The 13,283-nt window shown below is 49.9% G+C and overlaps 1 protein-coding gene across 3 annotated transcripts in view; it reads left to right on the plus strand.

Moving 5' to 3' along the window:
- The window catches only part of XDH (xanthine dehydrogenase), a 68,821-nt gene that overhangs the window by 6,298 nt on the left and 49,240 nt on the right, over positions 1-13,283 (plus strand). The window contains exons 3-9 of one of the 3 annotated variants that reach the window (XM_049696316.1): positions 2,003-2,099; positions 3,404-3,512; positions 6,733-6,859; positions 7,813-7,874; positions 11,361-11,429; positions 11,748-11,834; positions 12,873-13,014. In XM_049696316.1, coding sequence (XP_049552273.1) covers positions 2,003-2,099; positions 3,404-3,512; positions 6,733-6,859; positions 7,813-7,874; positions 11,361-11,429; positions 11,748-11,834; positions 12,873-13,014 — 693 coding nt within the window. Of the gene's footprint in view, positions 1-2,002; positions 2,160-3,403; positions 3,513-6,732; positions 6,860-7,812; positions 7,875-11,360; positions 11,430-11,744; positions 11,835-12,872; positions 13,015-13,283 lie in introns of those variants that run through there. The other 2 variants (XM_049696315.1, XM_049696317.1) reach the window with 2 other exon arrangements.

The following is a 13,283-nucleotide window of genomic DNA, read 5'->3' on the forward strand; positions in this document are numbered from 1 at the left end:
AAGCCGGGAGCCATGCTCTGAACTTCCCACCCACACTGGGAACTCTCTAGGGGTCTGTTGTAGAATGATACTCATCCTGACCTCTGTCTATAAACCCTTGTGGCTCCCAGAGGCAGGGACGTCTGGTGGCTCCTTGCAGTGACATACTTTGGAACAACAAAGGGTCGTTTCAGCACCCTCAGAAGCCAGCCTGGAATCCATGGCCTTGCCTCTGGTTCTTTCACCTCCTAGCAGATAGTGGCTGGCTCTAGTGTACTTTGTCCTGGATTTTTGACCTGGTGGGGCAGGTCTGGAGGTTCACAGCACATGGACCTGATGGCGTTTTTTGTAGACCTGGAGTCACTCAGTGGGATCAGGGGACTGCGTGGGACTCCATTTCCAGCCCATCTACCTGGGTGGTCTGGAAAGAGAGGCTCACTCTTAGAGATTGTTGACATCAATTTTAGATTTCTAGCACAGTTTTGAAGACGTGACAGCCTCAGAAATTCCTGATCATAGCAGTTGGCTGGTTTAAAGGCCAAATCTCAAATGAACTCCACACCTGAAAGTTGGCATGTAAATATGAAGTCCTGGTGGCTTCCTGCTGCCTGTGTTGAGAGTTGATCTGTGGGAGTTCCAGGCAAGAGAGAAGACACTAGCCTTGACTTCTACCCTGGCTTCCAGAAGGATGCCCAGGCTAGCAGAAGACCTCTAGACTACTTTGGGCTGCTTCCATTCGTCCTCACGTGCCCCTAGAGTGGTCTAAACTGCTGATCTCATACGTCCAGACTAGTGAAGAGAATAACTCGAGATCTAGAGATCCCTCCCCAGCTGTGCTTTAAAAGAAGCAGCAGCATGGTGGGGGAGGAGTCAGATGGTCGTGTTCCCTAACACTCAAGGTGACACAAGTGGCTGTCACCTTGCAGGGCGCACATTACATCTTGGGTCTCAGTCTTCCTCCCTTCGTTCCTTCGTTCCTTCATTCCTTCCTTCCTTTCCTTCTTTCTTTCTCTCTTTCCCTCTCTCTCTCTCTCTGTCTTCCTTCCTCCCTCCCTCCCTCCCTCTCTCTCTCTTTCTTTCTTTCACCAATTCCTGCCCTACCTGCTAACCACATTATTATGAAGATCAAGCGGGCCCATGGGTATAGCTGCTTTCCAAGTAGAAGATGCTTTATCATTGTTAGTTATTAATTTTATCTTGAAATTAGGGAAGTGACCAGGGATAATAACCTCAGGTCCTTCCATCTTCAGTAGGAAGATAGATGGCCTGGAGGCCTGTGGGCCTGAGGGAAAAGCAGCGATGGAGCCTGTGTGTCCCCGGGAAAGAGGCCACCATAACTGCTGTTCTCCAGAATAGCCTATTAGTTAGGCACTTTTCAAGCGCAAAGTATCGGAGATTTTGTCTCCCCCAATATATAAGAGGTGGCTCCAATATTGGTTTCTGACCTCAAAAATATCTTCATTTTAATTTCCATTCACATATCCTATGGGATGGATATTCAGAAGCCCCTGGTCCAGCCTTAATTTTGGTCCCTGGACTTCATCAATCCAGAAGGTTTGGCGGGGGGATGAGGGAAGCCGAACTCAGCAAGTCCCATGCTGGCTTGAATGGCTTCCTTGCATGACCAGCTGGGGTGATGTGAGGGCTGGCCCACATACTCAGTCTTTGAGGTGCCTGATTTACCTGCCCAGTGAGACCACAGGGTTGGGGGACTGTTAAGACCACACCTAGAAGACCTTGATCCCAAGAAAATCTCCAGGATTAGAGAGCAGTGGAACTCCAGTCCTAGGGGTTGACACATGGGTGCTGGTGCCTTTCCTTTTCTGTACAATGGAATTGGCCTCATTCCCTGATCCCGTCTGAGTGGGAGGCCGTGTGGGTCTGCTGCCTCCCAGGTTGAGGGGCCTGAGCCTGCGTGTGGACGAATGGCTCTTCACTCGAAGCTCAGTGCAGGCATTTCCCAGCAGCCCAACAAAGACTTTTTTTTCTCTGAGTTCATATTCTTTAACCCTTGACCATCCAGTGGGGCTGAGAGGGACAAAGCTGGGCTGCGGAGAAGGCGGCTGTGGGGCCTGCACGGTGATGCTTTCCAAGTATGATCGTCTCCAGGACAAGATCATGTATCCTTTGCCTGCTGGCTGATGGCCTTTGAGGACCGTGAAGCAGGGGTCAGCTTTTGAGTGAGTGTGCGTGTGCGCGTATACATGTAAGCCCCTGTGTTTCTAAGTAGACCTTGGTCATGAAGAGGGACATTATAGAATGATGTCTTAGGAAGTATCTTCCTGGCTTATAAATATATATGGACAAGATTCTGAACTGCTGAAAAAAATCATCTTTTTAAAATTCAGACTTATATCACATCCCATGAAATCCTTCAGTAGGCCTCCATTGCCCCCAAATTAAAGTCCAATCTTTTTGTTCAACATGTGAGGTCCTTCAGTTTTCCCCATCTTTCCTCTCCAGTTTTCTTTCTCTTCACGGGTCCAGCACTCTGTTCATGCAGAAACAATTGTGAACTACCAATGCTCCATGCCCATTCATTTCTTGGTCTTTGCAGAAGCTGTTTCCCATCTTGAATGTCCTTTTCTCAAGGACTTCTCTACCTGGCTATCTCTTACTAGCACTTTAGGACTGGGCAAAATATCACCTCCTCTAGGAAGCCTTCCTTGACCTCCCAAGACTGGGTTAGGTGCCCCTTGTCTCTGCTGGTGCCATGGTGCCCTGTGCCTAGCCCTCCTGAAACACTTACCGTAAAATATTTAAATTTCATCTTCACACTGGCTTCTGTTTTCCTGAGTTGAAGGCAAGCTATTAGAAGACAGAGATTCCATCTTATTCACCTTTATTTCCTCAGCCCTCGGCAGGGTACCTGGCACTTGGTTGGCCTTCAGTAACTGATGTTGTCTGTATGAGTGAATGAGCGATGAATAAAGGGATAGATGTGGGGAAGCTATTTCTAAGGGGTTGGTGTCCCATGCCACCTGGGGATTTCCCCTCCCTCTCCCCACAGAGGAATGGGAGAAATGGAGGTGAGTGAAAGCAGAGAAGCAAAAGTGACAGGAGGTTCTGAAATTGAAGTGGCTAAGGACGGGCCCTGCAGAGAGAGGAGCACACTTTGGGCCTGGAAACTGCCAGAAGCTTCCTCTTGACTCAGCCTCCAGTGTCAGGCTAAGAGGCAGCTGAAAGTGACCCTGGCTCCCGTGCTCCAGCTCAGAGGCCTAGGTTGCACCGGTGTGTGACTCCACAGGACGCTGGAGGGGCTCGGGCGCAGAGTCTTGGGTAGAGAGGTGAGGACACCTGTAGAAAAGAACATAATATAGAGTGAAGAGAAGTGACACAGGCATCACAGATCTCCCAGACCCTGCACCCAGGTCTGCTCTGATGACCTGAGTGGTCGATGGAATGACCTTAATTTGGGTTCCAGTCACTTTTCTGCCAATGCCTGCCTGGCTCCCATTTGCTCCTTGCACCATGTTGCCGTGACAACTGTGGAAGGAATCGGAAGTACCAAGACGAGGCTGCATCCTGTGCAGGTAACCAGAGGCTCTGACCAAGGCTGCAGACTTGCTCTGGGTCGTTGGGCCGAGTGTCACCTCCCGGGCCAAGGTGGCATTCCGGCCCAGCCACCTCCCCAGATCCTCGTGGAGGTGAGGGGGTGGCTGTGAGGCAGGAAGTGGAGGCACCCGAGCCTGGAGCTCCCTCCTGTGTCTGGGTGGATGGTGACATTGCATGCCCCATGGGAACCAAGAGGTCAACTGGGTCTGGCGGCTGGTAAGTCCAGCTGTGTCAGAGCTGGAGGAGGAGGGGCAGGGGGACTTCCTCACCTTGTGCCCAAGCGTGCTTAGGAAGCCCCCTTGCCGTCTCAGACTGAAGATTCCAAATGCTCTGCGCCCCTTGATAAAAAGCCCACCTACTCCCTGCTCCCTCCAGTGGTAATTTCATTGCACCTCTCACCTTTCACCCATGGATCCTATAGACATGGGCTCATTAAATTGGAGGTTAGCAAGGGCTGAGTCAGAGAACAGAGACACATGGGTATCTGACCAGTGCTTTCTCCCTGATGGTACCAGGCACCTGAGGTTGAAGCGAAATTGGGAACACTTTGGGGAGGAGTGGGCAGTAGTCTGAGGGGTTTGTGGAGAGAGAAAGGATGCTCGTAGACAAGGTGGAATGGAGCCCATGTGGGAGCAGAGCACAGTGGGAAGGAAAAGCCACTGTTCCTGGTGCTTACGTTCAGGGAAACTGAGGCAGGAGGTCCTTAGGAGATTGCATCACGGAAGGTGCCTGAGCCAGGCCCTTTTCTTAATCTTCCCTTGACTGTGTCGTTCAGATCCTGCCACGCTTGTGCCCCTTATGTGAGTCTGGAGTCAGGATCGCCGGTTATATAATTAGCAAACTAATTATACTATTATATATTATAATTATACTATACAAACTAATTATATATTAGCAAACTACGTATAATTAGCAAACTAATTATACTCCCTGGAGGGAGCATCTTGGGCCAGTCATGTGGGGTCAGAGCGCGGTGGGGTGGTATTGCTTCACTGCCATGTCTTTGCTTCCTAGGCAGGAAAAGGGCAGATTACTAAACTTGTCCAACCTGCAGCGGATGTGAGAAGATTAATGAGGGCTTGTACTTTTCTTTGAAACATAGATGAAAGAAAGAATGAACCGTTTAAACACAGGGATCGTATCCGTACAATGAGGCGAAAACCCTCTCTTTCCGATGGAATAGATCCTTATTCCTGATATACTTCTTTTGGCTCCAAATAAGCTGTAGATTCCACTTCCTCTTGTCCATTTATGTTTTTCTCTTGGCTTCTACGACACCACACTTCCCTCATTTTCCTCCTACCTCCATGCTTGCACCATGTACAGCTCTTCCTCGGCTCAGTGCCTAATTGCTGCAGCACCCTGGGCTCTGGCCTGGGCCCCATCTCTTCTCCGCCTTCACACTCTCCTGAGGTGAGTTTAATGCCATCTACATGTGAATGCATCATCTTTGTATCTTCAGTTTCGACCTCTCCTCAGAGACCAGACTCCTCTTTCCAGCTGCCTACTTAAATCGCTAGATGGATGTCTAATCTCAAACTTAACAAAACCCTATTTTCCCCCCAACTTCTTTCTTCCCTGGTCTTCCTCCGTCTGAGTCAGTGGCAAAAGCATCCACCCAATTGCTCAAGATAAAAATCTAGGAGTCACCTATGATTCTTTCTCTGATACACCACACCCAATCCATCCAGAAGTAGTAACTACTCTACCTCCAAACTTTACAATGAAATCTTCATTTTTTTCCTCTGTTTCCCCCATTAATGTTTGGTTCAAGTCACTATCCCCTCTTGCCTAGGCCACTTTAGTGTCCTGTTCCCCTGTTTCTTCTCTTGCCCCTACAGCTATTCCCTGCCCAGCAGCTACAGTGATTCTTTAAAAACACGAGTTCGATCATATCAAGCCCTGCTGAAATTCCCCTTAAAGCCCTCTCGTCATCACACCCAGAATAACTATCCGGATCCCTAACCCTGGTTTATGAAGAGCTGCACGGACTGGCTGCTGCCTGTTCCCCCAGCTGACATCCCTTGTCCCAGGATTCCATCCACCCCGGCCTTTCAGCAGCTCTAGCGCATCAGACTTTCACACTGTCTGTGCTCAGAGCCTTTGCACTCGCTGTTCCCTCTGCCTGGGATACACCCTTCCCTGCTCCAAATTACGTCATTAAGTTCAACTGGAAGGTCACTTTTTCAGAGTGGCTTTTCTAACCACTCCAAATAGCCACTAGTCAGTCTGGGTCATGTCCTCTTGTACTAATTCTCTACAGAGCACTGACCTCCACCTCAAATTTTCTTCTTTGTTTTTGTCAGTATTTCCCCTACTAGGATATGAGCTTCATGAGACCAGGAACCTCATCTCTCTTCTTCACTCTCTGTCCCCAGTGCCTTTACCACTCCTGGTACATAATAGTTTCTCAGTAAATATCTGTCAAATGAATGACTAGCCATGCTAGGCACTGGGGATACAACATTCTAGCAATTTTACTTAATGTAAGTTCCAAGAGAGATTCCCAGAGATTAAAAAATAGTGTAGATGAGGAGAATCTCCTTGTAATAAAAATCTTGCAGGTTTGAATGAAAATTCTGTGACATTCAGTGCTTTTAGTGAATTCTCTATCACACATTTCCCAATTCTTAAGTCCCCACCCGTTGGACTTCAAGGATTGCCTTCACATAAGAATACAGCAGCATTCTAATTTGGAATAAAATGCATTCATTTGGTTGATTTTGGATTGTGGGGTCGTGTAGTTAGAAGAACCTGACACAGCTCTAGCATTCACCATGTGTGATCTTGCATACATGTCTTAAATCTCTGAGCCGGCTTCCTCCTCTCTCTATTGAAGGGAATGAAGGGTGAGAAGCCCCTCTGGCTTTAACAGTTGTTGTTCTTTGAGGGGGCTGTCCTATTAATAACTCCCATGGGTTGACTCCTTCCTCTATGCCATGGATGATGTTAAGAGTTTTATGTGAATGATCTCACTGAATCCTCTAAGTGCTAGGATGGTCCTAAACATATAGACAAGGCTTAGTGAGGCTTGGTAACTGGCCAAGGTCACAGCTGGGAAGTGGCAGCACTACGATTTGACTTCATGCGGTCTGCTACCCTACGCTGCCTGTCGACATGGGCTGGCTCCAGCTGAGTCGCGAGGGAGCCTGGGAGGGGTTCTGCAACACAGGTGTCTACGTCATCTGCCCCTTTTAGGAGAGAATCGCCAAAAGCCACGGCTCCCAGTGTGGGTTCTGCACCCCCGGCATCGTCATGAGCATGTACACGCTGCTTCGGAACCAGCCCGAGCCCACTGTTGAGGAGATCGAGGATGCCTTCCAGGGTATGGGCCTTGAGGCAGGGCCTGGGAGGTGGAGTGGCAAGTGGGGCTCTGAGGAGGGCAGGGCAGGGCCAGAGTGGATGCCAGGCGTGGAGTAGGAGTTCCAGGCACCGCCTTTTGAGGGAAAGGCTCAGGCCATCCCACCATGTTGGTTACGATTGACTGGAAGGGTGGTGCTTTCTTAATTGGAAGAACACTTGGGTGGTTTGGAGACCTTCTGGGGTCTCCTGCCTTAGTGTTCATCTTCCTGAGGTGTCTTCTGCTCTCACCCCGTGCTAGGATGGGGTAGCCATGAGTGGCCGGAGTGGGAGGAGATCGTCTGGGAAACCGCACAGAAGCTAATGACATGGCGTCTTCCCTTGCTGCTTCCTCAGAGCAGGGTTCTGCAGGGCAAGGGCCACCTATGAGGAAGGAGGCCATGACTCTGAGCCTTGAGCAGGGACTGGCTTCCCACTTTGCCTTCTGTGAATGGGCCCAGATGGTTGGGCCTGGTATCTGTTCCTCTGAATTGAGTAGAGAAGGCTCCCCATTCATTCAATCCTTTTTAATGCATCATTTATTCAGTCAGTTATATGAAGTCCTATCATATGTCAGGCACAATACAGGGGACAGGGGACACAGGGATGAAAGACACAGTCCCTCCTCTCAAGGAGGTTGTACTCTGAAGGGGAGGAGAGCTTATAATGTAGTTTGATAAGCTCACTGATAAAGCTATGACTAGACACCATGGGAGGACTTAGGAGGAGCACCTGATTCAGTCTAGGCATTCTAGCAAGGCTTCCTGGAAGAAGTGGTAGATGTTTTGAAGTCAGGGGTACAAGCAGGAGGAGGGTCATTCCAAGCAAAGAAAATAGAATATGTAAAGAGAGCATTTAACTGAGCTGGGAGCAAAGCCACAAACCCCTTAGCTGCTCTGGGGCCTGCGCTGACACTGCAGCTTTTTCCTTGGCCCACAGGAAACCTGTGCCGTTGTACAGGCTACAGACCCATCCTCCAGGGCTTCCGGACTTTCGCCAAGGTAAGTTGGGGCCCTGGGACAGCAGTGGCCCTGCTCCTGAAGCAGCAACACTCAGGAATCACAGCTGGGAGGGATGCCATGGGCTTCTGGGTTACAGAGAAAAATGATCATGTGGCCAGCTGGCGGGTCCTTCTGCCGCAGGTACCTGGCAAGGGCGTTGGGCTGTGCCGTTCTTATTCTGGGGGTTGGAGGAAGGTGGTGGTTCTCATCAATAGCACGGAGACTTTTCTTCCAGGGAAGGCCTGGAGAACTGGTTACTGGAAGGGACATGCTGCCTAAGAGCTAATTTCCTCCAGGGCATTCGGGCTTGGCATCCTTCCTTGGTGACCGGCATGCTCAGCCCCTGGCACAGGTGCTGAACGTGGCATTTAATAACAACCCAGCCTGACTCAGCACTCGAGTCCCTCCTCCTTTCCTGTCCCCGCTGCTTTCTGCAGCTGGCACTCTGCTGGGCTTATGAAACTGCTAATTAGATCTTCAGACAGTGTGTGAACCTCTGCAGTGTTCATATTCCTCTGCGTGAGAAACCACAGCTGGGGTGCATGAGCATCGATTACATAAATGCAGACACACACCTGTCATCCGGCAAGGAGGACGGGGGGCTGGCTTCTCCTTTCTTGGCTCAATCTCCCCAGATTTTACCTGATTTCCCAGCTGGGTCAAGTTGATTCTGACTCCAATCAAACTGTCTCGTCTCAATTTGATTTTGGGTTAAGGGGAGAGTCACAGACTCCTGTGCCTTTCACTGACTGTTAGAGTTGGTACAGTACAAAAAGGAGCATTGTGTCCAAATAGTCCAAAAGGGTGGAGATGGAGATGGAGCCTCTAAGGATGGAAAATGCCACATCCTGGTGAATGCTGTTGATGATGAGGAACCAGGAGGTATGGATTTAAATGAAAATGATTGAAAGCTTAGATTCAGAATCCGCAGACCTGGGTTCAAATCCCATTCCATCACTTAACTGATGCATGATATTGGGCAAATTTCCTTGTTTCTAAAATGGGGATTGTAATAATACCTACCTTACAGTGCTTGTGGAAAGGACTTCTTGTAAAGCTCTTAGGACAATGCCTGGCACATCTTACATTTTCAGTAAATGGCAACATAAATTATGATGCTGGTACATTTTTTCCATTACCCATATTTGATCTTCATGTATTGCTTAGGCTTCCCTGAGAACCAGGGATTGTTAATCTTGTGCATGTACTTATTTCATAGGAGGCTTCTCAAAGAAATACAATCTGACCAGCTCTCCTAGTTTCTCCAGAGAGAAGGGCTTTTGAGTGTAGCTGACAATTATACTCCTTCTGTGGGTCAGAGTTTTATCATCATTTACACAGTTCCTGAGTCTGTTGTGACACCATGGGAGGAGGTGAGCTGCACCCCCTTCACTCCAGCTGCCTGGCAGTGTAGAGCAGAGTAGAGCTGGGTCCTCCAAGCAGGCAAAATGACTGGCTCACAGAAGGTGCTCAGAAGCTCATGCTTGTTACTCCTTGGAGGCCCCCAAGGCCTTTATTCAGAGCCTTTTAATTGTTACCTTACACACAGTTCTAAAAAGCTCATCTATCTAGTTTTCATGGCCATAGCACACACCGGAAGAGGGTGAGAAGAGCATGCTATAGCGAGGCAGCCTGTTCACAGCAGGAAATGACAACATTCACCTAGCAGCAAGGAAGGAAATGGGGGAACCGTAAAAATAAGCCCAGCAGTTTTAGCCTACTGAGAAAAGTGGAAATCTCTCTGGGGAAAAACCCTAGCCTTATCTAACCGCAGTAGGCCTTGAGGGCAGTGACACATTATTGTACTTACAGTAATTTATATCATAAACACATCAATGAATTATCAAGGAAAAAGATCTAAGTAAGAAAGTGCTGACACTTTCATTATCTGAATAATCCACTTTTGCGAAATATATCCTTCCCCACAAGGACCAGGTGAGGGAGGCTGTTGTATTCCTGTACGCAGGGCCTGGTAATTTTCCACATCACTCCTCCAAAAAGAGAGATGCGAAGAGGCCCTCTCCGTTCTGTCCAGATTCAGAGGGGAAGGGCAAGGTGGTGGTGTGGCGGTATAAAATAGACCGAGCTGCTCTGAGATCCAGTGGCAAAGCAGTGAATGCAAGAGGGGTCTGCACGCAGGGCAGCACGTGCAGGGGGGTGGAGGCAAGTCTGACAGTGCTCGCACGTTCTCAGAGGCTACACCTTCGGCCTCCTTGGCCCTCTGAGAACTTCCTCGGGGACACTGGTGGGTGGTGACTCACCCTTTGGGAAATGTCGGCGTGAATGGTGTCTTCCATGATTCACGTAAGGAAGGGCTACTCCCAGCCTGCTCCCCCAGGAATGGCTGCCCTGGAAATGTGTCTAGGTCTATGCCTGGGAGTTCCCCCACTTCTGCCTCTTAGCACAACTCCATGATTCTGTAGTGTCTTCTGGGGCTCTGAGCTGAGACTCCTGCCTCCTTGGGCTAGATGAGTCAGGTGAACACACCCTTTCCCACGTTCAGTGCATTGGTTTTGGGAGGTAGCAATCTGGGCTCTATTCTGTGCTCCGCCATTGGCACCCCAAGAGGTCCTGAGCAAGTCCTTTCCCCATAGGTGATGAGTCATCAGACCTGTACATATCCTCCAGAACAGGCCTGCAGTGAGGAATAAAGAGTGAGCTTTCTGGCGAGAAGTGCTTGAGAAGGCGTGGGAAGGCCATCAGGCACACTGGCCGGGCACACCGCTGGTCCTGAACGTCTTTGGCAGCAGCCCCCCAAAGACTCCAGCCTGGGAGGCGCCCAGCCCATTCCCATAGAACTTGATGGTTTAGAAGTAGAGGCATGAGGGGCTTCCCTAGTGGTCCAGTGGTTAAGACTCTGTGCTTCCCCTGCAGGGGACACAGTTTCGATCCCTGGTCGGGGAACGAAGGCCTCCTCAGGAAGCAGTACTGAAGAGGAATGTGGGCACAAAGAGATGATTTGATAAAATAGGACTAGCTTTTATGGAGAAATTTTCTCATAATTAAATATCCCTGCTGCTTCCAGGAGAGGTCCTGTTTGTTTATTCTCAAGTTATTTAATCTACGTTAACGAAGTGAAAGTAGTTAAAGCAGAGGCCTTTCCTCTGCAGAGGCAAGTGGGATGGGGTGGGGTATCTGCTGTTCCTTTTGATGCTGGAATAGGTATCATACCCAGATTTCATTTTTTTTTTTTTTTTTTTTTGCGTACATGGGCCTCTCACTGTTGTGGCCTCTCCCGTTGTGGAGCACGGGCTCCGGACGCACAGGCTCAGCGGCCATGGCTCACGGGCCCAGCCGCTCCGCGGCATGTGGGATCTTCCCAGACCAAGGCCCGAACCCGTGTCCCCCGCATCAACAGGCGGACTCTCAACCACTGCGCCACCAGGGAAGCCCCCAGATTTCATTTGATAGTAATCATCTAGGTTCTTTAGCTTCTGTGAAAACTCTTTGCAAATATCTTTGTGTGAATGTTGGTCATCTCTCTAGGATGGTGGATGCTGTGGAGGAAATGGGAACAACCCAAACTGCTGCATGAACCAGAAGAAAGACCACGAGGTAAGTGGATCCTTTTCAGCCTGGAAGCCTGAGGGCCAACCTCAGATCAAAGGAGCCAGTGGGCTCTCTCCACACTCTGGGCAGTGGTGGCTGGAAGAGGAAACGGTTACGCCCCAGCCACGAGGGTGGTGAATGTGTACATTAGCCCTGGAACCTCTGTCAAGACCTCCTTGTCCCTTCTTCCCAGGAGATACCAGCTCCTCCACCAGCCTGCTGGGGTCTGTGGATGAGCTCGCTTGGACAGAGGGCTAGGCCAGCCCTGTGGGGCATTTTAAAGGAGGGGACAGTGTATCACTCATCTGTCCCCTTTTCCAGCAGGTCACTCTCTCGCCATCTTTATTCAACCCAGAGGAATTCATGCCCCTGGATCCCACCCAGGAACCCATCTTCCCCCCAGAGTTGCTGGTAGGTGATGCCCCATGAGCCCCTGGAGACCTGTTGGGTCCCACTCGTACCCACTGGGGCCTTTGTGTCCTCCTTGTCCTGTAGGTTTCAGCCTGAATTTCCCTTCCTTTCTCTGGCACCCAAACGTCAAGTCCCTGTGCCACATACTCCCACAGGGACCCACACTTCTCTCCTTCTCACACGTGTCACCCTGAGGGAGTGGATCCCTTTGGCACACTGTGTACAGTAACAGGAGCTCCAGAAGTATTTGGTGACCTCCTGGCTAAATCTCATGTATAAGCCCTCAAGCAATCCATTCTTCTTTCTGTTAGCAGTCCATTCATATACGAAACAAACAAAGAGAGCTGTGTTCAGAGGACACAATCCATGGCCTGCAGCCATGTCTTAAGGACACCTCTCACGCCTACTTTCTCACCTTGATGATTCTGCTCCTTCACTCCAACATCATGACCAAAATAATAATAATAATCAAGCCACTCTCAAGGCTTCTCAAGTGCAGATTTCTCAGGGGGTGGCGAGCTCACGAAGGCTGCTTTAGGAATTCAACAGGCCAGAAAGAACGGCTTTGCAGCAGACCGCCAGCATATCTTTCTCTGTGAAACCTTGAAAAACCATCAGTTTGATTTGGGGGTTTTCTCTCTCAGCCCCGCATCACCCCTCATGCTCTAGAGCCAACCTTCCATTGCCTTCCCTTCTGATCCGCCTCCCGTACCTCCTGGAGACAGTGACCTTCAGCAGGTCCCATAACCTTGATCCTCAGCTTCCTCCTTCACCTGTAAAAGATGAGACTAACAGTGCCTCCTTCACTGAGATCTTCTGAAGACTAAGTGACATAATGTCTATAAAAGAGCTGCAACGTAATTCCTGCCTCGATATGTGGTGTCCTCCCTCCCTTCTCCCCTGACGTGCATTTTCCATCTGAATTCAGTATTAAACAAATCCATAGTAGAGTTGATCCCCTTGCAAACTTAAAGCAATGGCCCTGGGAATGGCAGTGGGGAGGAAGAGGCAGCACAGTAAGAAAACTTCATTTTCCAGAGGCTGAAAGACATTCCGCAGAAGCAGCTGCGTTTTGAAGGGGAGCGTGTGACCTGGATCCAGGCCTCCGCCCTGAACGAGCTGCTGGACCTCAAAGCGCAGCACCCTGAGGCCAAGCTGGTGGTGGGGAACACGGAGATTGGTAAGGGTGCGGGGTGGCCCTGGGCCAGTCTGCCCAGTTCAGCCCCTGTGGCTGTGTGTCCTCTGTGTGTCCTCTTTTGCCCTCACTTCCCCATTTCATATGTGGAGTAGTAACCCCTCCTCTAAGGGTTGTCCTGAGTACTAACTGAACTCCTTGCTGACTGTTCTCCGTAAGCACTGACAGGGAGCCTGCTCTGCGCTGGGTACTCTGGGAGAGCCAGGGGTACCCAGATCACCTGGACCAGACCCCTTCCCTTCAGTGTCTCCCAG

Source organism: Orcinus orca, chromosome 13 (assembly GCF_937001465.1).
Source record: "Orcinus orca chromosome 13, mOrcOrc1.1, whole genome shotgun sequence".
Lineage (NCBI taxonomy): Eukaryota > Metazoa > Chordata > Mammalia > Artiodactyla > Delphinidae > Orcinus > Orcinus orca.